Genomic DNA, 24,983 nt, shown 5'->3' with positions numbered 1-24,983 from the left:
ATGTGAGTGGTCACACTGCAGTCGATGCATTTACAGGTAGGACTACAAAAGGACCTCTCTTTCATGCAAACAAAGGAAAAAATGTCAGGCGAATATACTTGTGTGGTTTTAGATGTACCCAGTTGGTGCACCCAAACATAGTCTAGCATAGAAACACTACCATACATGAAAATATGGCATAGCAACTGAAAGAAAGAAAGAAAGAAAAACTCTGAATTGTAATATTTGTTAAAATTCTGGTGTGTAAGTTGACAGTTTTAACGTGATGAAGTATTGCAACTGAACTGAAAACATTTAACAAAAGAAAATAAATTGAACTTGATAATTTGATACAGGATGCAGTTCTGTCAGTATTGTTTTCATTATGGCATCTATTATGCAGTAAATTCATTTGGAATAAACCTTATTCAAATATTTAAATCCTATCTGAATAGAAATACTAGTTTGTGTTTTCTCAATGCGGACTTTCCATCTGAAGCCTTTCTAATCTGTGAAATACAGAGCCTTGCATGAACTAAAATGCTTGACTGTGGATGTGTGTTTGCAGATTCCTCCCCAGGAAATGTCAGAAGGCTGTTTCTGGGTGCTAGCCGACGAGGACCAGTACGCAAAACCAGAAATCCTTGAAAGGGTTGCTCTCACTTTTTGCTCACAAAGAACAGGTCAGAAATCACTTGGAATCTTTTATTGTTTATTTTTTCCATGTAGTTCTCTTTTTCACTTTAATTCCCCTCTAGAGTTGTTTTTTCTTTAAGTTATTTTTTTTACTTAACAACAGTTCTTTCTTTTCCTCCACATCAATGTCTCTTCCATATCCGCACTCTTTGACTTATCGTTGTAGTGTTAAGACTGAAATTATCAGTATTCCTCAGAAAGCCTGGAGTTGTTAGACAAGGACAAAACATGTGAAAGAATTCATGCTTTTGTGTTGTGCATCTGTGCTTGTGAATAATTGGCTATATGTCTTCATTTAGTGGAATTGTATGACAAAGACACAGCACAGTGCTTGTACCAACCCTCCAGGCTACTGTTGGTAAACAAACTGCTTTTCATCACTTTCAGTAAATGGATCTCTGTGTGACAAAATCATTCCTTATTTGTAGGAGTTCAATTTGGTCCAATTTCCTGTGCTGTTTCAAGCATAGATGGAGGTCTTATAAACCCAAAATGGACCAGAATGCTGATTTCATTTCAATGCCCCATTTGTTTCAAACTTTCCTTGGCCAATATCATCCCTGATGTGCTTTTGTAAAGCAGTGGTGGGAGATATGGACCAAAAAATCTAAATATATTTCAGCACAGGAATCCCTTATCATCAATTTATCCCCTTTTCTGCTGGTTAGAAAACAACAACAAAAAATTCCTGAGTGCTTAAGAGTGCAAATTGTAATTAGGGATGGACACATAACCTACAGTACAATTAAACAGCATTTGAATATGGGCACTTAAAATTGAAATTATGCCTTCCAACACACATCGCAGAGTATGCTTGATTTGTCTTGTGCACTGTCAGTTTCTAAAGAAGAGATGTGTTAGCCAAAGCAAGGCAAGGCAACTTTATTTATAGAGCACCATTCAAACATACAGCAATTCAGAGATCAAAGATCTTTACATTGACAAAAACAAAGCATTTAAAACATCAAGAGCATCAAAAACATGACAACAACCTACGTGTAGACATGGCGTGTGGCTGGAGAGCTTGGTGATTTTACCTCTCTGACTTTGTAACACGAGATTGGGGGTTCAAATCCTGGTCAGGGCATGATGAGTGCCCTTGGGCAAAGTCCTTAATGTCCTTAAGATGTATGTAACTTTGGACAAAGCGTCTGCTAACTGACACTGTAACATTTTATGACAGGAGTAAGTGAAGAGTCTGAGCTTTAAGTGTTTCATTTTTCAGTTTTGGGTTAACAGATTTGTGGAAAACAGTGCAAATATTGCAGGGGGCTGATACAAGACAAGGATTGCACCTCAAAGTTGCCCATAAAAAGAATTTTTATATGATTTTTACTTTTTAAAAGAATTTTCGTAGCAATTTTTGATAATTTCTTGGAAATTTTAGGGAATTTGGGAGGGTTTTTTTTGTTTTGAAAGTGTCTAATAATTTTAACGTAATTTGTTGTGTGTTTTACAGTAAGACAAGCCTATTGTGCTAATATGCAGTCGTCATTTTTGAGTAAAATCTACTTCCTGTTCAAAGATAAGTCTTATGTTAAGGTTTTATACTTCTCAGATCCCAGTTATCCCCAAAAAGTGGAAGAATTTAAAAAGCATTCCAAACAAAAGCACAGGTCTCTGTAGTTTAAAAAACAACATTTTCAAAAGGTTTTTGTATGATAAGATCAGAATCAGTTCTTTCAGGAAAATAGAACATGTTTTGGTTGCACAGTATTTCAGTGATTATTGCTAACAGCTCCTAGCAAGAGGGTCTTTGTTTAAGCCTGCTAAAGCGTGCCTGCTCATTTGTCTCTATATGTCAGCCTTGTGATTGACCAGTGACCTGTTCAGGGTATACCCTGCCTCTTGTCTAGCAACCTGTGATCCCAAACCAGATACGAGGGGTTGATAATGATGGATGGACATTGTTGCATTAGAAACTATACAACAAACCTTGAGTCTTACTGGTATAACTCATATTGATACATCAGAGTAAAGGTTTATAAAACTAAAAAACAAGGATAAAATCTATATGGTGGCACATATTCTGATGTGAATTGAGTGTATCGGTTCATCCCTTCTCATAATCCGCCGAGTGAAATAAAAGTCAAACATGAGAACTGTTAGCAATAAATCTTACATTGATATATTAAGTAAGCCATTTTAGCTGTTAACATGTCTTTGTTGTCAAACTTATTGCTGAGTCAGAGGCCCTGAAGTGGTCATGCTGTTTAGGATTTTACTTTGTTATCCTTCCTTCTCCTGGTTATCCTAATGCTGCACGATAACACGACATCCTTACACATTAGTATGGCTGGCAAGATCTCTAATATTCATGTACAAGGTTGTTGGAGTGATCAAAGCAAGAGCAGGAGGAAGCATGAGATGTTATCAGTCTTGTACTCTCTAGTGCTTGGTCTATTAGTCCCTTCCCTGATGATTTATTCACGTGTCGTGTGTTTTCTTTCTTGTCTCTGACTCAGCTAGCTTACGCCAAGTTGAATTATTCATCCAGGTGTTATCTACCTGTCACAACTCTATGCAGCTCATCTCAAGGCACACAAGACCCCCTACACTAGTGCACCCTTGTTCCCCATTGCGAATGTGTTGAATAATGGAGGCGCATTTAAATAGCAAACAGGTAGGCCCTCAGTCGAGTAGATGTTCTCTAGAGAGGGCAAAGAAGGGATGTCCATCAGCAGAATATTTCTATTAGGATAAAGACCCACAGCCTGCAAATGCTCACACAACATTTTTATTTTACAGTCTTCATAAAAACACTCTTTTCATCAGATAAAAAGGTAATAAAAGCACTGCTTCTCTGCATTATGGCAGCCGGCAACTTTGTTTCTGCTCATGGCTAATGCATTTTACATTTGGTGGGAAAAGCATGAAATATTTGGCTAAATTAAATCTCTCTGTTTTGAGTCTGTCCTCTTTGTCTTGGTCCTTTTGTTTCCTTCCATCCCTGTGGAAGGTTGTAGGAGCAGCACTGTTGATGGGTGGAGCTATTGGACCCAGTGGCTACTGCTGCTGCGTGTCAGTGACCGTACGTGTCTGCAGACGGGCATGTGGGCTTGTCTTCTCATTAACGAAGCCATGTAGCATCATGTTTCATCTCACTTAAGAGCAGCAGCATCTGGATCAGCATTAAACATTAAAGAGGACACAGTATGAAGCAGTATTCACAGTTTTTCTTATTAAATATTCATTTATTTCCCCTGGAACTTCCTTTTTCTTTTGTGATGTTTGCGCCTCTCACTGTTGTTTTCTAACACAATCCCCAGCATCCTGTACACAAACCACAGACTTTGAAAGGGGACTTGGCACTGTTTGTTTAGAGACCATCACTGTTGTATTTTTGAAGACCTCAGCTTAATCTGGTGTAAATAAAAACAATTTCTTTCTATAATTTAAAGTCTAAGGAGAAGGCTGGAATAACACGTTCAAACAGAATTTAAATTACTACATTTGGGGGAGACAAGCACATTTTTTTTTTGACAAAATAGACATAATGGTTCCAGTGGTAATACATTTTGTATTGTGATAAATGGATATTTTTTACGTTTGTATAAAGGTCAGAGCAAAGAAAATTGAATAAAACCATAGAGAATATGAGTTGATATCTCTGCTTTTCCTTCAGCACATTAGCTGTAAACCTTTAATACAGATGTCCTGCTCAAAACAAATTAATGGAACCTTTCTATTAGGGACAGAACAGTGTGGGGATGTCATTTTGTAAAGCTGTAAGGTCATAATTAAGCTTTTACAGAAAAGCATTAAACATGGGAGATGTGACAGCTTGTTCTGCATGTTCCAGGAGGTAAAAGGAGGCAACTGACTGTAGAGAAGGTGATGTTAATTGTGTATTACTTGTGCATGTTGATTTATAATGAATGCATTAGAAAAGTCAAACTTACTGGATTTTTTTGGGAAACTTTTTCTAACCTGACATGCCAAATAGACTGTTTCATATACTCATCACATGGGATATGCGTCACCTCCCATGCAAAGTTTTCAGGAAGGGTAGAACTTTTCAAAAAATCTCTGAAGGTGTTCAACAAATGATCTGTCTGTCATTCAATAAAGGGCAATCAGAGCGACAAGACAAAAAATAAGGTATGCACAGCTCTGGTAATTAACGTGAGCCCGACTGGCAGATGAATGGTGGGGCTTGTTGGTGGATAAAACTTGTGATGAGGTCGATCAGTAGAGAGCAAAAACATCTTCTCCACCAAGAAAAGCTTTCAGTGTCATTCTCTGCTCTTCTTTCAGTTAGGGGTGGGCGATATATCGTGTATATTCAATGTATCCCGGCGTTTCCCACATGCAATGATAAAATTACTGTTTGAGGAACATTGAGTATAAATAACGTGGAAGCTTCCCCCATTGTCTCTGAATGCCTCTCTAACAGAGCTCAATCCCTGCCCATCCAGAAAACTCTCCTCTGGGCATGTGCTTTTTTTGTGACAACAGAGGAGAGAGAAGCATGGGATAGTGGAGGAAGCAGTACTGGATCTGTAAAGAGGAAGATGGCACACTAAAGTCATGCCCAGCTCTACTTTCAATCAAGAAATGCTGTTCAGATCTATCACAGCTGTAACTAAAGCAACATCTGGGCAAATAGCTTCACCAGTGGTAGTCATTTTTGCTGCAACTATCACAAACTTATGTGGAAGTAGACCAGAGATGAGCAGAAACATCTTTTTCGCCTTTCAGTGTGGTTCTTTGCTCTTGTTTAAAATCAGGAAATGTGGCTCTATTTGGGGTAAAACTACTACTCTAGGTACATTAAAGCTGATCAGTCCTCAAGCACCCATGTGCCAGCATACTGTACAACTACACTCCAGCCACAACTCCAGCAAATTAGTGCAGGAGAAGGTCAAGAGAAAAGCAAAAACATCTTTTCTGCCATGAAAAGCTTTTGGTGTTCTCTTTTAGAAATGTGGTCCAGTTCTGAAAAAAAATGCTGCTATGCTGTAGCTACATCCAAGGTAATTGATTTCTAGTACAACTAAACCACCCCTGTAGCTACCCCTCACTTTCCTTAAATGACACTGATTCGTCTCATCTGTTCTCAGACCTGGCATAATAGTTTCAGATTAGAGGTTTGCAAAATGGATCAGCCTGATGACAGACATAGAATCTGGCCAATCCACCTGCTTTGTAAGATTAGTCCAAAATTACCCTTAATTGTTTCCCAGAAAAGATCTCCATGGATCTTTCGATTTTTTTTCTTCATGGATTTGCAATCCAAGCTTATCCAAAACATCCCCATGGAAAAGTAAAGAGTAGTCACCTAAATGTCAGGTCTTTTTTCAATGGCAAGACCTTTTCCTCTATCTGAGATGTTTACCTACAGAAGGAGAGAGAGAGAGAGCTTGTACACCATAGTGAGAGGCATTTTTTGTCCTCTTTGTTTTTCTCTAAGTCTCTTATCTCTTTGTGGTCCATTTTATCAACCTCTCTTTCAATGTTTTTTTTTTTTTTTTTTTAAATTTACTTATAGTAATTGTGTTCTAGTAAAGTCCTCACATTTTTTTTTTTTTATCATCTTAATGTACCAGGACGTTTTATTGAAAATGCCCTCTTTCAACTTCTTAGGTGGTTTCTTGTGAAAGCCTTTGCGGTGCCAGGTGTTCAGCAGTAAAAACTGAATGAGTCACTTTTTTCCAGGCTGCAGCAGTCTGCAGAATTTCTGTTAAGCAGCTAAGGTCAACTACAAATTCTTTACTAAAGCAATTTACCCTTAACATGAGCAATTCTTTAAGGTCTCATAATCATTCATTTCTCCTTATTTCCCTGGTTTGTCTTTTTTATTACTAAGTACAATGACCTCTAGGCCTGTCTAAGCCATGGATTAGTCTAGTCACTGAATGTTATATGTTTGGACACATTAACCAATTGAATGCCACTCATAATAAAAACTGCATGCCTGTAATTATTGTGTGCATCAGCCATGGCCTTGTTTTTGTCACTTGCAAAATTAGAGGTAACGATTTTATTGAAATGGAGTCAAGAACTAAAACCTGTTGCTTAAAAGACATTGTGCACATTAGGAAAGACACACTTTGAAAAGTTAGCAATGTGAGCTGCTTTAAGCTTTACACACAACCTTGGTCTTTGAACACACTTAGCAAAATAATACTAAGATAACAAATTGTGCACAAGTTATAGAAGATGCATGCACATTTTAAGGAGCTATTTAACCATTAAAATTTCAATCTTGTTCAACCAAGCATAAATTTAAAAAAACTTCATATTCAGCTTACACCACATCCATGTTTGCTTAGTAGTAAAGATCATTTTAGTGCACAATAATGTGCTTTTTATTTATGAATATCTGTGGCCCAGTTAAGTTTTCTAAATCAACTCTTTTAGATGCACACGAGGTAACAAAAAGAAAAAGAGCATAAGAAACTGAGCTGATTGTAATTTTTCAAGTATAGAACATTTTTAAAATGTATACTTTTACACGTGTATAATAGCCATGAATGATTCAAATCAGTTAATTTCCTGTCGATTACATGGAAATTTTAGACTTGTCAACTAATTTAAAAATACGAAGAAAACATTTAAAGGTGAGCACAATTTGTGGCTGTTTTCGGTCTTCAGTCGACATGCTGCAAAGTCCAAGTTGAAACTGGGTGGCCTGCCTTAGGAACTATTGCCTGCTCTGTTCCTGGAGTGTGATATGGAGTTGACACCAGCATTTTAAATTCTGTTTTAAACAGGATAGGATACCACACAATTTGATATTATACCAGTGTGCATCAGATGCTACTGATACCTGTTTTGATACAATTGCAATAAAAAGTGACCTCTGGGACACCCAAAACTGGTTTAGTTAGACATAACATGATAAGTTTAGGCATGCCGGGCACTAAGGCATCATCATGGGGTCCTATGTGTCACTACCTAAGCTGGAGAGGAGGGAAAAGACGTCAAGGGTCAAGCTCAACACATGTCAACACGTGTGTCGTGTTCCAGCCAAGGTCAGGCTCAATAGCATTTCTTTTGCCCCGACTTTCTCACACAAGGGCCTGTGTGCCCTTGGGACATCCACAGTACAGACAGGGGCTTATGGCAACCCTACTCTCCATCAAGACAGTGCCCCAGGCCATGCATACTCACCACATCCACCCCTTACTCCGCCCTGAAGGTCTTGGCTATGTCATTTCTTCAACGGATTATTTTCCCATGCCCCTGATAATATGTAAAGACATCCGACCTGGATTGTGTCAGTCCTCCTTTCTGCCCAAAGGAGCCCAAGGCCATCTTACTCACCCCATTCATGCATTACTGCAGCCTCAATTTTTGGCCCAAACATACCTAAAACTTCTACATAGTACTGTATGTCTTATACAGGATCCACCACTCACCGCTGCTATAGATTGTTAATGGCGGAGTTTCTCGGTGAAAAAAGTTGATGCCAAGGTCGGTCAGGAGAAGTGCAAAAACGAACCTTATGGTGTGGCTCTTTGCTCTTGTTCTAAAAAGAAATATGGACCAGTCCCAGTTAAACTGCTGCTTTAACGACAGCAACATCTGAGCTAATAGCTATCGGGCAGCAGCCATTGGATACAACTGCAAACCCCACCCGTAACGATCGCAAACAAAGCAGATTGGGAGAAGAGCGAAGACATCTTTTTTGTCATGAAAAAGCTTTCAGTGTTGGTCTCTGCCCATGTTTTAAAAAGAAATGTTTTCCAGTTCTGACAAAACTGCCGCTGTGGCTAAGTCCAAGCTAATCACTCCATTAGCAGCCAATGCATACTACCACTCATTATACAACCAACCCTCCACCCGTAATACTCACAAACTCATGCCGAAGCAGGTTGGCAGAAGACTGAAAACCTTTTTCCCATCTTGTAAAGCTTTTAGTGTTTAAAGTCTTTATTTCATGCAGAAACGTGGTCAAGTTCTGGTAAAACTGATGCTATACTAAAGCTATATCTGAGCTAATGATAGTAATCGCCGCAATGGAGCCAGCCACTGCAAAGGGCTTTGAATACAACTAAACCCTGCCACCTCATTCTCCTTGCGTGATGCTGATTGGTCTGAACTTTGTTAAGTTGGGCACAAATGTTGTGGATTGGAGCTTTTCAAGATGGATTTGCCTGATGACAGAGATGGAGTCTGGCAAACCCATCTGCTTTGCAAGGTTAGTGTTAAGGATCCTGAATTTTAAAATGCTTTATGTCAGATCTTCAGAGATCCATAAAGCAAAGATGCAAATAAAATATTTTTTATAGAGACCTAAACTATTAATAAATAAATATATAATAATATTAAACTTTTTATGCTTGGAATAACCCTCTCTGTTTTCCCTTTTTTGCTTTATTATGCCTCTTCTATAATATTAAAAAGAATATTGTGGTTTCACACATACTGGCAGAAAGCTGACAACATATTATCATAGCGACTTTTTACTACCTGCCTCCATGTTCTAAGCCAAAATACTGCCAAATCCTGTGAGATGCCATGAGCCCACTGTGTAGTACCAAAGGGAGCTGCAATGGCAGAAGGCTGCATTACAGCTTACTTACTTAGTCAGCTTCTTGCACAAAACCCTAGTAATAATGCAATAAATAAAGGGTATAATCTTCTCTTGAAAAAAAAACATTATGTGTATGCACCAAAATATTATTTGTTGCTGTGAGGAGAAATACTGCAGGAGAAGTAGGGAAAGATGTATCAAGCCTAATTGTGACCTGCCGCAGTGAATCAGTTTTGGTGGAAAGTAAGGAAGTATGTTGCTGCAGGAAAGTGTTGTTGATTATCTATTTCCTCACCCATTAAAAAAGTAAGATACTCTTCCTGTTTTGCTTATTATGATACTCATTGTGTAGAAACAACAAGACTGTCTGGGTATGCAAGTTCACTTACCTACGCACATGGACACACAAATAAACCCAGGTTTGTGTTAGACGTAGAGAAAATACACATTAAATTGTCCAAATTTGTTTTCCCCTATGATACGGATACACATAAATGTGTTTCAGACAAACAGAAGAAGCCTTTGAAAGCCAACACAAACTGCAGCGATTATGTATGATTATCTCTCTATAGGGGATTTCATTACAAATATTCACTTATGGACAAATGCTTCTAAGCTGATACTTGTGATGGGGAAGCTTTCTTCAGCCAAGCTTTTCTTTTGTAGGACTCTGTGTTTTCTTCTGTCTCTGCTCTCTTACAGCCCAGCAGCTGTTCTGTGAGAGTCAATGCATGCAGGTGGACAGCTTGCTTTGTGTAAGACCACGCAGCTATATGCCAGTATCTGTCTCCTTTTAGGTTCACACAAAAAATGAAACTTCCCATCAAAGCATGAGAAATAGGAGGTGTGGAGAGAGTCTGTGTATAGTTGAGGGGATGTCAGAAACTCAGCCAGCCCCTCACTATTTCCCATGCTTTCCTTTTGAGGTGAACCATTTCAGGGGAATTGGAAGGAATAGTTTGAAGATTTCTTTTTTTTTTCCTCCCTAGAGGTAGCCAGACAAGGGAATGAAACCAGGTTTGATAGAGCCCCTAGTTCTTCTGTTGATATTCTGCCACTGCTTGTGCTGCATCAGTCGTGGTCTTCTGACAGTTTTGGCTGTCTTACATCCATGTACAAAAGCAGGAGATGTAGGCTTCAATATGTTTAATGTCACTTATACAATCTAACTGTATCACTACCCCCTCTTTTGGGCCTGTTAAAGCTTGGAAACTTCAGGCATGCAGCAAAAAGGTTATATTATTGCATTCAAATTTGGTTGTTAATCTCTTGCAGTGTTTTTTCCTGTGAAACAAAGATAATGTGACTCATATTTTTTTTCATAAACAGCTGATCAGTGCAGTATTTATGGGTTGATTTTTGTTGCATTTCTTCACAAACATAGACAAATTGAAAACAGTCCTAAAGGGACAGATCATTTTACGTGTTAGATGAATTGCTTGAGTCTGTCATGCATTCACTCTCAAATGCTTGCAAACATCATTATTGATATCCCCTGTTTAAACTAGACAAAAAAAGAATGAAGAAATTCTAATTCTTTGTTTCCAGCTCTAAAACAATGACATTCCTTGCTATCATTGCAGCTGAAATATTCAAGTGAACCTCCAAATGCAGGGAGGATTTTTTTTCCTTTCAAAACTTCTCACACCTAAACTTTTCAATATGGAAATGTGTAAACAGATTTTTTTTTTAATTTTCAAATTTCTTAAAAAAAAAAAAAGAAAAGAAAAAAAAAGAAACATTACATTGACATCCGCATTGAGACCGTTTTCAACAACACATAAAATATAGTTCAGGTGCCTCCCATTTGTCTTGATCGTTGCTGAGAGGTTTCTACACCTTGTTTGGTATCCGCCTGTGGTAAATTAAGTAGACATAATTTGGAAAGGCCCACCTCTCTATAGAAGGCCTCACAGCTTTCACATGAAGTTTTTTGCAAACTCCCAGTGGGCTTTCATGTGTTTTACATTGACTTCTGTCTAGCCACTCTGCCACAATGGCCAGATTGGTGGAGGCCTGCAGTGATGGTTTCCCTTTTAGAGCTCTGTCCCATCTCCACACAGGATCTCTGTAGCTCAGTCAGAGTGATTCTTGGGTTCTTGGTCAACTTTTTTATTAAGGCCTTTCTCCCCCAATTGCTCAATTTGGCCCAGTGACCAGCATAAATTTTTGTGGCCTTCCCCAGATCTGTGTCTTACAACAATTCTGTCTCTGAGCTCTGCAGGCAGTTCCTTTGACCTCATGGCTTGATATGTATTGTCATCTGTGAGGCCTTCTATAGAGAGGTCAGCAACACAGGTGGACTCCAGTCAAGGTACAGAAACATCTCAGCAACGATCATTGAAATGGCACAAGACACAAGATTAAGAAATTTTAAGAGATGTTTTTTTTCTCTTCTGCATAAAATACATATGGAAGTGCTCCAGCCATGAACTTTGAAGCTTTTTTCCCACCTTACAAAAGGGAATTGTTAGCAAATGGCTAACAAGGACTTCAGAGTTTGTCAGGGACATTAAACATCATCATGACCACCACATAAACACACCTACTAGTCTGCCTCTCACCTGGTATTTGTTTTTGACTAAAACTACCAACTATTTATTCATCCCTTTAAAAAGAAAGCCTCTCATAGAAGAGGTTAGAGCCCGCAAGATGCTAATTTTCTCGTTGGCCTACAAAATATGTCATCCCTGCCACAGTTTTCTACGAACTGCTCACACTTTCACTTGCTGGAAAAAAGCTGTGCCTTGTTCTTTGAGCTTATACAGTTCAGTTAAAGACAAAATGTTACTGAAGTCACTTATAAAGCTGCCAGGTTCAATATGAATAGTGAGAGGTTAACTAAAGTTAATCAGTAGATCCATGAGCTAAAGTTGGTCCACTGTGTTTAGCAACTACAGATTATGAATTAAGCAGAGCTAATGATGCTTCAATGCCAGCCCCTGAACTCTAAGCTTAGATGTTCCCTTGACATCTGAAGGCTTTAATTGCTGTCTTTGTGGTTACTGTCCTCAGTGTTTGAGATAAAGACTGTGAGGGTAAAGACAGGAGCCCAGCTTCTCTGAGCTTCATCCAGGAACTTGAAAAAAGAGGAGCGAAGTGGAAAAAGCTGTAGCTGTATTGTAATTCCTTGTAACACACTGCCTGATGACCCGTATAGCAACAGTAAACTTAGTGCAAAAATCTACAATTTTTAGTGAGATCTCTCAACTTTCAAGACTGCACACATACCAAGTGGGACTTGTGCTCGGGTTCATAAAAGTTTTTCGTTTAGCCCACATGAAGTGTTTATGAAATAATTCAAACTCACATTGAAAATAGAGTTTTATATGTTAAAGGCGAGCGGATTATCTTTCCTCCTCAGTCAAAGGCTCCTTATGGCAACCTTTCAAATCCCTTTTCTTCATATTCTGAGTGGGATCTACAAGTTTTTGTTCCAATCACTGCTGTGACTCCGGGTGAAAAGATATTACACTTGTATTAAAAACATGACAGGCAGGATCTTCAGTGACAGATGGTTAGTATGTTAATGCATGCATTGGGAACATCTAATCTGTGTAATGTAATGTGCTATTTAAGTGAAAGAACTGAGGCTGTGACCTGTGATGTCTGCTGCGTTTATAAGACTGTCATCATTGACTATTGATGTCCTTGGTGACTTAAATTACGCATCACTGCTGGAACATTAATACTATGTCCATGAATTGACAGCTCTTGCAAAGTTGTAATTCTCTGTGATAACGAAAAGCTGTGACCCTGATCTGATTTGACTTTTGACAAGGCTGGTGTTGTAAGGTTTATAACGGTAATGCCTTTTCATTTAATGCAGTCAAAACCTCAGTCAATGGACTGTTACTTCACTCTTCATTTAGTGCTTCTGCTGTGTCTGTTTGCAATAAATTATCTGACATAATGCTTGCTTTAAACGTTACTAACTAGCTTTTATATCTGTGTCTTGTTTGTGCTATATGTGTTCCCTCCAAACCCTCTCTTGCTTGCTCTTCACTTTTCTTGCTGCTTCTGCTTGACTGCATGATCTGCCTTCATGATCACACTGGAACAGAAACAAAAGGTAAGGGTTTTTCGTTAATTTGACTAATGTATTACTTTTACCTCCATTAACAGCATATTCTGATTTTTTTTTCCTGCTACAGGTGGTTATAAGGAATGAGTTCATTTTATGATGCTGTTAAGAAAAAAACTGTACTTACTATCAATGTTAGTATGGATATTTATTCCCGTCATGTAGATGTTGTAACCTGGTGAAAGTGCTTTGTTTCTTTTGACCATGATTCAAATTTTAAACACAATTTTTGCTTCTGAGTCAAATCTGCACTGTAGCATAGGTCTGCTTTGTCCTGAACTTCACAGAGAGTCCTTCACAAGTCACCAATGTGTACCTCCTCTAAAAATGCAACTGGATGCAGACGATGATTTGACATTTCATTCCCCATATCACCCTCTCAGTCCCAGAATGAGGACAAAAAATTTCCCCTCAGCTGTGCTCTCCATCTTCTCATGTTTTTTCTTCTTTTTAATAACTGTAGTTTAATCTGATCAATTTTTGACAGTTCCAGCTCTAACATTAAAATACTAAATCCTAATTGCGATGGTATCCTGAACACAAAAATCCAGGAAATGTGGCTAAAATGCAGAAATTTCATTGAAGTGTTTGGTTGGAGTGTTATGGGTTCTTTGACATTACACAGCAGCAGATAACACCCCTTGTGGGGCAATTAATGATTTTTGTGGGCGCCGCCATCTTGAGTGGCCATCATTACTGCGGTGGAACTGCGGTGTCCACTACCATCTGTGAGCTGTGACAGCAGCAGAGATGTTAGTAATGAAAACCTTACAGAACCACAAGAGTACTGTAATCAGAGGGCTATGACTTCAGTTATATTTCACAGATTAAGGATTTTACTGATGTCTAATGTCTATTTTTAAAAAAACGTAAAAAAAAGTGAAATTAGGTCCAGAGTTCACACTAGACTTTCGTAACTGACCAGCCTCCAGAATTCACTCCTATACCACTATCGGGCATAACCAATATTAACAGCAACAAAAAAGACAAAAACACAAACACTGATCCAGTATCATGTCTCACAAGAGCAAGGCTGGAGCCACATATTTCTGTACAAAATTCCACCTGAGTTCAAGACAATAAAAACTGAATCCAACTTTAGCCCAAGCTGTTGATCCTGTTATTACAGCCCATCTTTCAACACAGATTACACATGACTGTAACTTAAAAATGACTGATAAAAGACATAATTCTATCTATTTGCTTGCAAGTTGAATAGAAAAGATCATAAAGTATGGCGAGCTGCTTCTTATTTGCCTTTTGTTGCATTTCACATTAAACAACTAGTAGCTTCAGTAAACTCCCAGTTAGCCCATAGCTTATTAGCCATCATTAGCAGCTAACAGCCACATATCCTCCACACAAAACCAACAAAAAACTCAGCATTTTAAATAAACTATGTTGCTCACCGATTGACGATTTTGGTCCTCATACATGATCAATTCAGCTGCAACCGCTGTTCACCTTAAACTTTAACATCCAGCCATCATGCTTTAATTTGAGTAGCCTCGCCGTGGAAAGAAAAATGGGTCCTCTGGTTCAGTAATAGTTAAGTGTTGTCCTCTGCTTGTTGATAGTTTAGTGCTGTCCTTTTGTCGTTAATCCCTCCATCAACTGAAGTTATGTCTTCACTGCTGTGAGCCTGGATAGCCTTTAGCATGCTAACCAGCTCTTACTTCGTGTTTATCTCATGAGTATTCAATTAGCTATGTGCTGCTTTTGTAGATCAATAACTCTCTCCTCCTCCTCCGGGAATCTGTATAGTCCATAAGGTGTCATACAGGGACACTCCTCCCGAAGTAAAGGCTTGTGCTCGAAACACTCACTTTTTTCAAAAGCTGTAGTTTTCCACTGCTGTTATGGCAGCCTAAAACTGCACAGAAAGTTTTGTCCCTCTCAGAGAGAGGGCACAAGATCTAGGTAGAGCAGAGATGATGCCCCACGGTGTGATTATTCCTCCGTTAATAATTCGGTTTAGTACTGGATATGCACGTTAGAAACACTGAGCAAACCGACTCTGCTAACAGACATACGTCTTCTCTCCAGGCTCACCTTAACACTGAGAGGTGAGTGTTGCAAAAAACTCACTTCCCTCCTGTTCTAACTGCTATAAACTATTGTCAGAAGATTCAAATAACACAAACAAAAGAAAAGAAGCCATTATTTCTTTGCAGAGCCAAGGGAAACGCTTCTGAAAAACTGGCGTGATAATATCTGATAAATATTGACGTGTCTGACAGATAATCAGCAACTGCAGGGCGTGGACAGCTCTGTTTCATGTCAGTGACCTCGTAGTGCTGAAGGAGGTATTATTCTGCAGGACTGAGTTTTTATCATACTGATCACCATGCCAGGTGAATCAGTTAAACTGTGGTAAAAATCCCTTTATGGTAAACTGTAAGGCTAGTATTCAATGTATGTAGAACCCCCAGTAGGCCATTGCCCCAGTTTGAAAACCATTGTTCTGGTTAATTTGATGCTGGTCTGTTTACTGATGAATTTTAAAGAGAAAGAAAAAAGAAACAGAAAATTAGGATTAGAAATAGAAAAAAATAAAAACTGTACTATTGAGAAGAGAAATGTTCAAAACTGAAGATGACCCATGAAGTAAATTATTGATAGAATGGGTTCTGAGACACAGCAGTGTAAAAAAACTGCTGGATGGCCATCCAGCAGCAGCACATTTCAAAAGAACCTGACATGACAAGGCAGACAATCCAAGTCAGGTGCTTTGCTGATTCATGCGAATCTGAACACTGTAGTCATTTCATTGTTGGTTGAAGTATTTAGGAGTAACAACAGCTATTTTATCTAATTTTACCAAAGCAGAGAGTTAATAGTTGCCATGGACCGACGGTAAATCCAGAGTACTATTTTTTACCAGAAGAAATAAGATTTTTTAAAAACCTTTTAAATCATTTCCAAAACCGTTTTATGTCAAACTGTTAGTAGCCATGTAATACAAGGGATAATGTTGTTATCACAGAATACAATCTATGCAGGATGCGACAAGACCCCTCTGCTTCTTTTCAGGGTCTGGGAATGAAGCCTCATCACTCTCCCTTGCTTATTGGTCAGGACTGTTGCATATGTATATAATAAGAAGGATATGGTTGTAAAATAGATTTTAGTGGCCTGTTGTAGAGCCCAAATGCCAACACACCAGGACATATTTTCTTTCTGTCCTTGGTAATGAGTAGTGCTGCAAATTTGCAAGAGAAGTCAATCCAAATATAAGTTGCAAAGCAAAAATAAACTAAAAACATTTATAATAAAACAGATAAGGACTGCCAGTTAATCATTTGTGAGTCAAAACCACTCAGGCCAGGCAGAAGCAAATGTACCCTCAGTCTCGCCTGGCTGGGCTATTAGACTGGAGCACTGTTCTTGATCACTGACTTATTGATTCAATTCACCTCTCACTTTATTATTTAGAGGTGATAACTTCTGCTCCCAGCACTACTGCAGCTTGGTAGCAGACAGTTTAACTGCATTTTACACAAAGGTCTAAAACCTTCAACTTCTTTACTTTAGTCTGTGTTAAGGTTTTGAAATGTGGCAGGGAACTCTGAGTTGGTAAGCTTTACCGAGTAGAAGATTGTGTAACAGGCTCTTGTGCCCTTAGAGTGGGATGTCTTCATGCTTCTCTTTAGTTTATCATCTGTATATTAATTGACAGATTTTTTTTTTATTTAAAAAAAGCTAATACCCAGTGTTCAAACAAAGATTAAAGAAAAAGATACTAAAGCTGCATTTCCACCTAGCGTTCCAGTTTGGGTCAGTATGGTTTGGTACAGTAAATCACAATATTGCATGTGTACTTGGTGGCTGTGGATTTAAAGCCTGTTTCAGATAGGGTGAGTTAAATGTGCGCTCTCATGTTACTAGCTCATATACAGAGAGTCTAGAGAACAAAAGACTTGTCTATTTTTTCCGTGGACCATATTTACATTGTTTTATCAGAAATGTATGCCCACTAGCGCTGAATGATTTAGTAAAATTATCGAATTGTGAATATTTTTCCCGATGTTGAGATTGCAGTTTCACATTTTATATATTTTTTTATCAAACACAAGCGCTAAGTCACTCTATATTTTAACTAGCACAATATTAAATAAACTAAGGCTGAATATATTTGAAAAAATATTCAATTGCGATTATCTAAACTCATATTGCAAATGTGTGATGAGTTTTTGTATTAAAGGGGATCATTTATGCGCCCCATTTTGATTAAAAAGACATACAAAAACAGGAAAATTATATTTTGTAAACTATTTTCAAAAACCAGACATTTTAGTTTTTTCCATGGTGAGAGATTATAAAATCTCTGCTGCAAAAAAGGATTGAACTGGTATTTTACACACATTTCAATAAAAAGAAATATTGCACTCTCTTTAATTTGAAAAGTTGCAGAATGACATTAGACCAGTGAGTGATATTTTGTGTAACTTAACATAATAACTAAGATTAAAAAAACAAGAAAAGCAAAAAGATATGTACTGGGAATTGTGTGATAATCTACAAACATTCAATCATATTTGTGTTTCAATTAATGAAAATCAATCTTGTCCCTTTTTGGCAATGATATTAAATGAATATGCTGCGTTTAACTTTCGATAATATCATGAGACTAATTACATCTTTAAAAACCATACATTTGAATGTATAACATTTACAAACAACACAAGAGAGAGATAGATACTGTTGCACTTTACACAGTCATTTTTTTTTCTGGAACAGACGAAAAAGAAGAAAGAGAGAAACAAACACACAAACGGAGTGAGTGGACGCCCTGAGAGAATGCTGACAGCTCTCAGAAATGTCTGCACTTTCCGTGATTTCACAGATAGCCCCTGGAGAAGCTCTTTAGATGATCAGTGTCAATAGATGAAGTTAAAACATGTATATCAGCGATTTCCTGTGGGTGTTAGAAAGAAGAGAGGGCAGATATCACAGACAGTTTTAGAGACACTGGCAGGTGGGAATTGATCGTTGTGTAGCTCCGTTCCCCCCTTAAACATACAACTCAAGTCATAACAGGTGTTTATTCAGCTCTACTAGTGAAGAACTCATTTCCTTTGTTTTCAACTTTATGTTGCACAAGTAGAGTCTTGTTTTGTTCAGTTTTTGCTCAGGAATATAATGAAGTTAGAGACAACGGTCTTTGACAAATTATGTGGAATGGAGGCTTTTAAATTCTTTACGGGTTTGCTAAAATAACATAATGAGCAACATTTGAAAATAATTTTTGCTCTGTATATGGGTTTAATTCATGGTAGTCAGTGTAGCACTAGTATCTGACATTGATTTTTCCTTACATTTAATGTTTATTTAACCAGGAATATTCCCATTGAGATACAAAGATCTCTTTTACAATGGCGAATGTGTTTAACATTGTTTAAGTTATGCTTATCTATGTTAAGATGACCTGACTGATTGGACGATCTTCATTAAAAATAGATGATTAGATTAGAATTAATCCTTCTAGTCACTTATAACCAAAGCTGATCACCTGCGGTTAATACTCTGGTGTCTGCAGCTGAGAAAAGCACTGTGTTTGCACTGTGACATAGTCATATAACCCAGTAAGCATGAAACACATCAATTCAAATGAAACTGAAATGCAACATCTTTGGCTGTCAGTTTGAAAAAACAATCCATTAAGTTTGTAATATTAAGTCTTGTTTGTTAAAATAAGAATCTAATGTGTTGAAATCAGAATGATGAAAGCTAACCAGCCAACTATATGAGGCAACATTGCATTACTTTATAATGTGATTAAGGCCAGGTTAGTAAAATAACTGATAGGTCTATTTTAAAACAACATCCTCATATTTTTTAGTGTAACTGAAAAAGAAATGTACTCTAAAATCTGGATTACAAGCTGTTGTTGTTGTTTTTTGGAATCTTGTAATGGGAAAGGTTTAAACTAGTAGTGCACCACTGCATCGGTGGAACATCAGCATCGGCTGATGTGACCTTGTGAACTCTTACCGGCCCATTGGCCAAAAATCTGACACACACCTTTAACGGTTGCTGTTGTCTGTAAAACCTGAAAAATAGACAGTTCTGAAGTGCATGCTGCTGTGAGACTAAAAGGTTAAGATGTGATTTAAGCAATGATAGACAGTGGTCAGACAAGTTTCTGCTGCATGCACCCTCCAGGTGACTGTATAGATCAGCTAATTTGCAGCATGTGGCATTTCTGATATGACTGAAATTAGCCAAAATATAGCCAGACTTTTTAAACATTCTCTCTTGTCTTCTACCCAGAAACTTCTTGTCAAGCACAGAGGTAGACTCTGATCAAAGTGAAAAAAAACTACACTTAACTTCTACTAAAGACTAATTTATTAGAGTCTGATCCGCTTTTCTGCAGCAGGAAATCTCGACCCAGTGGAATAGTGCATTTAAAACACAATGCAAAACATCTTGAAACAAAAACACACACTCGCCACATATGCAGTGGACTTCAGTCTCCCAGCAAATTTAACTGCACAACAGTCAGTTTGAAAACTTTATCACACTTCTCTCTCCATTTGAACATCCGCCAAGAAAACACAGCACATCAAATTAATCATCTGATGACGTGATCCCCTTGGTAAGAGCCCTAAAAAACGTCTTTTTGCACACAAAGGTAGACTCGTAATCACTGTGTAAAAAATACGCTAAACTGCTACTGAAGACTGGAGTCTGTTTGCAAAAGATACAAACAAATAGAATCTGATCAACTTTTCTACACCACTACATGATTAGATCCCGGTACAAGGATGCTAGTGCAAGAGGGCGGCTTTACGTGCAACTGATTGGCATGCACACTACCGCTGCGTCTCTCAACCTGGATAAGAAGAGAAACAGAATGAGCAACAACATGGCAGAGAGACCCTGTAGAGAGATCTTTGTCCTCACTGAGGACAGTTCTCAGTTGATCCAGTGCTCAACAGTAACACTTACAAAGTGCTTTCCATTTTCTTTAAATGCAGGATTTTGACCTAATGAGGAAGAAAAGCGGTTAGAAAGTGGCACCAAACCCTGCTAGTCTGGTCTTTGTCCCCATAGTAATAATAACTTTATTTATTTAGCAACTTTAAAAATATATGTTTACAAATTGCTTTCGCAGATTTAGAAAAAGCCTGAACTCAGGGATTAATAAAATAAACATTAACAATCAAACCAAACAAACAAGGTCTTAAAAGCCTAACAAAAAGTCAGAACAAACTGAGGCACAAAAGTCTACAATTGAAAGGAAAATAATAAATGATGAAAATATCTAGGACAAGACGAGATGATTTAGATGGTAATTAAAAAAAACCCTTTTAGACACGTATAAAATGACGACATCACATGATATAAACATGTATTACAGCATTTTTTTCTGAGCAATGACAAGGTATTAGAACAATATGAGATATTTGACAAAAGTAGATTATTAGCCAAATATGTTTATTTTTGTCTAATTATTTCACAATACAATAAATCTTTAAGAGGCTTAACATTAGGTATATGCAGTACTCTATCCTTAGAGAAGCCTCATTTTGGGTGCAGAGCTTCATCCCCCCCTGTGTATCCAAACACTGATCCTTTAAGTCTTGATGCATTTTTGAAAATATGCTTCATAAGCCCTTTGCATGTGTAGAGAACAGTTGTATTCCCTCATAATTCAGTATTGTCTGTGTACATTCATAGAAATTCACCTTTCAAACCTAGATGCTCCTACAAAGGTACATTTTGTTCTGCCTGCTTTCATGGTCTAAGAAGATGCAACCTAATTGACATCTAGACTGACTCGGCTCTTGTTTTCCATCTCTGTTTGTGTATCAGGAGAGGGCAGGGATGGATTCCTTGCCATAGTGCTGGAGAAATGAGCAACAGAATGTGGAGAGCTGCCCTTTCCTGGGGCTTTCTTTTCTGCTAATAAATAACACCCAATTAGACGAAACCCTCAAAGATCACAAAATCAGTTTGCCATTTCTCTCTAGGATACCGGCATCTGCTAATAACCTGCCTCTCCTCCAGAGTTGCAGCACTGCAATTTGAGAGACAGAAAAACAGGGAAAATTAAAGGGTGTGGGAGATGTCAGGTGTTAAAATTGAGTAATGTTAATATCGTTTTAACAAGTCTTTATTGGCTGTCTTTTTCATTCATCCATCTTCTGTGAAATTAGATCATTAAAACCAAAAATGAATAGTTCTCTGGCCTTTATTTTTTAAATTTCAACAGCTTAAACGAGGCTAAAACCATAGCTTTGATGAAATTTTACTACTGTTAATAAGAGAACACAGACATTATAGCATCTTGTAAGTTTTTTAAATTATTTTCAAACATAATATTAAGTAACAGTCAATGCAATGTGAATAAATCATGGACTTTTGTCAAACAACTCTGTCTGCTTGTTTGGTTTTGGGGTTAAAAGGGAACGCTAAGCCATAAAGAACCATTACTTACATAACAGTATTTATTGTATTTTTATTGTATTCAGCCTGTAACAAAGCAATGATGGGCTCTCTGCATTCACTGTGGTGAAATGTAGCAATTGTTGTAACACATGACTTTCCAGCAGCGAGTGATGCAGAAGCTGCTCTGTTAACATTGTTTACTTTTAATCTGTGGGAAAATTATTGAATGTATTTATGCACTGTGGAGAGATTGCATTACTTTGACCTATACAAACATTATAATTACAATCTTGCCTTAAGCCCATTTCCAGTATTAATTTTTTTCATTGGCCTAATGGCCACTATGTAATTTTGAAAGTACAGTGCATTTTAATAACTTATTAAAACCGTTAATTAATGGATTTTGACTTTGACAACCAATTTGTCACTGTGTGTTTGTTTGATCCAGTATCGGGAATCACAGACAACTATGATTAAGATTTAATTGAATTTTAATGACTTGTTCAAAGTGAGGGCAAAACTCTAACAAGATGCTTCATGAGTGTGCCCCCTTTGCCATCGCATGACAGCTTTGTTCTGAGTGGTTATCAGGCCCTTCAGATCAATGCAGCCTGTCAAAGGGAAAGTCGAGGAAAGACACCACTGGCATGCTGTAGGAGATAATTAGACATCCCATTTCCATGGGATTGTCATGGCATGAGAGAAGAGTGTGTGGGTTTTGTTAGCGCAAGCGTGTTTGGGGGATTTCTTGATGGAAACAGTGGTTGTGTTCACTGGAGAGGCCTGAAAATAGTTCTTTCTTATAGAAGGAAACACCACAGCCTGAGCTAGAGTAGATGGTTTTAAACTTCATGATTCTAGTAAAAATAAAGTACCAGCACAAAAAACACTGGAACTAGATACCCAACACCCAATACCCTAGATACCCAAAAGTGATTTCCTGTTTGAAATCACCTGAAATCTTTTGAGCAGACTTTGGTTAAGCCTGGTCAGTGTATCCCTGCACCCACAGTGACATTAAAAGAGTCACCACTCCTCCTTAATGTCTCATTTTACTTCAAAAACTCACAGACAGCTAAGTGGACAAGTCAAAAGTCACCTGGACCTTGTGTTATCAAATATTTACTCTTTACTGTCCCCTCATATCCTTTTTAATCCATTACATGTTCCTTTTGTCATGACTAAGTTCATACCATAATCCTCTTCTAGTTACCTTTACTGCAAGACAGTAAACCTACCAAATGACACAAAAGCAGTTTAAAATTCAAAATAGTGCAATTTTAAAATGTGTTGAAAAGGGTAAGAGTAATTGCAATTCACAACAGGAATTCTGAGATCAATCACAATTAAAAATTTGAATTACGATCGCTCTGATTTAAAGTAAAAGAAAATGAAAGTTTGAGAGTTTCAGTAATTTCAAATTTAGATTTATTACATGTGATAATATTAAGGACTACATTGATACTAATTACTAAAGATGAATGTGATGAATACCTGCATGAAGTTCAGCCAATCGGATATTGTTAGGGGCGGGACATAGGGGAGACTGTTTAGAACAGGGGTGTCTAAACTACGGCCCACGGGCCAAATGCGGCCCGCGGCCTGTTTTTTATTGGCCCACAGCACATTCTAAAAATAAAACAAAACATGACCCGCATGGAACATGAAGCTGGTGCTTGACTGTATTGTTTTTCTTAGTTTCAACACTAGGTGGTGCAGCTTTGTTGAAGAGGCAGCTTATCCATGTCAAAAGACAGGTGCCATCACTCAAAGAAGAGTTGATGGGTGATGAAACATGGCCGAAGCAAAGAAACACAAGATAGAAAGTTAGTGCAGAAAGTTTCGGGTGTGGTGGGAAAACGAATATTTCTTCACTGAAGTCAAGGGGAAGTGTGTCTGTTTGATCTGTAATGAAACCGTTGCAGTGATTACACCGCTTTCCACATTGTTATGCCACTGAAATTTTTCTCTTATTTTCCTAAATATTAATACAAATGACAGAATATTTTTCAAGTCATCAGCCTTTAGAGCATAATTTAAATGTTTTTGAACAAACTCCATAATGATAACCGTTATATTTTTTTCTAAATAAAAACCTCAAAATGCACTGTTACACATTATTATGCAAAACAGAATTTTAAAACATTTTATAGGTTGTAAAGAACTGAAAATGGTCATTCATTGAATTTGCAACATTAGGAGGTCATATTTACTGAAACCAAAAGCTATTTTAATCAAAAACATCTTAACAGGCCAAGTTACATGTTAACAAGGAAGACATTTGTGGCTGATTCAGAGCACAGACGGGTTCATGCAGATAAAGACATAATGAGGAAGGTTTCTGATGGACAGATACATCAGATTAAGAGAGCAGCTGCTAAAATGCCATTACAAAGCAGCAAACAAGTATTTGAAGCTGCTGGTGCCTCTGGAGTCCCTCCAACCTCTAGGTGTAGGATCCTCCAGAGGCTTGCAGTCATGTATAAACCTACTATTCGGCCACCCCTAACCAATGCTCACAAGCAGAAACGGTTGCAGTGGGCCCAGAAATACATGAAGACTCATTTTCAAACTGTATTTTTTACTGATGAGTGCTGTGCAACCCTGGATTGTCCAGATGGAGGAGTAGTGGGTAAGGCTGTCATAAACTTCATAAACAATAAGGCTGTGACGTCAGCAAGGAGGTGGCGGAGTCATGTTCTGGGCCGGATTCATGAGGATAGAGCTGGTAGGCCCCTTAGGGTCCCTGAAGGTGTGAAAATGACCTCGGCAAAGTATATAGAGTTTCTGACTGACCACTTTCTTCCATGGTACAAAAAGAAGAGCAGTGCCTTCTGTAGCAACATTTTCTTAATGCATGAAAATGCCCCATCTCATGCTGCAAAGAATACCTCTGTGTCATTGGCTGCTATGGGCATAAAAGGAGAGAAACTCATGGTGTGGCCCCCATCCGCCCCTGACCTCAATCCTGTCGAGAACCTTTGGAGCATCTTCAAGCTAAAGATAGATGAGGGTGGAAGGCAGTTCACATCAAAACAGCAGCTCTGGGGGGCTATTCTGACATCTTGCATAGAAATTCAAGCAGAAACTTGCCAAAAACTCGCAAGTTCAATGGATGCAAGAATAGTGAAGGTGATATTAAAGAAGGGCTCCTATGTTAACATGGAACTTTGCCTGTTAAGATGTTTTTGATTGAAATAGCTTTTAATTTAATTAAATATGACCTCCTAATGCTGCAGATTCAATGAATGACCATTTTCAGTTCTTTACAACCTATAAAATGTTTTGAAATTCTGTTTTGCACAATAATGTGTAACAGTGCATTTTGAGGTTTTTATTTAGAAA

General features: G+C 37.9%; 1 protein-coding gene across 4 annotated transcripts in view; it reads left to right on the top strand.

Annotated features, from left to right (window-relative positions):
* The window catches only part of LOC121507470 (protein diaphanous homolog 3-like), a 275,220-nt gene that overhangs the window by 77,721 nt on the left and 172,516 nt on the right, over nucleotides 1–24,983 (top strand). For 3 of the 4 annotated variants that reach the window (XM_041784019.1, XM_041784028.1, XM_041783867.1), the window contains 2 exons: nucleotides 548–662; nucleotides 13,221–13,229. In XM_041784019.1, coding sequence (XP_041639953.1) covers nucleotides 548–662; nucleotides 13,221–13,229 — 124 coding nt within the window. The remainder of the gene's footprint in view (nucleotides 1–547; nucleotides 663–13,220; nucleotides 13,230–24,983) is intronic. The other variant, XM_041783949.1, reaches the window with a different exon arrangement.

Source organism: Cheilinus undulatus, linkage group 1 (assembly GCF_018320785.1).
Source record: "Cheilinus undulatus linkage group 1, ASM1832078v1, whole genome shotgun sequence".
Taxonomy (NCBI): Eukaryota; Metazoa; Chordata; class Actinopteri; order Labriformes; family Labridae; genus Cheilinus; species Cheilinus undulatus.
Note: the sequence above shows the minus strand (reverse complement) of the source record. Positions and strands in the feature narration are given on the sequence as shown.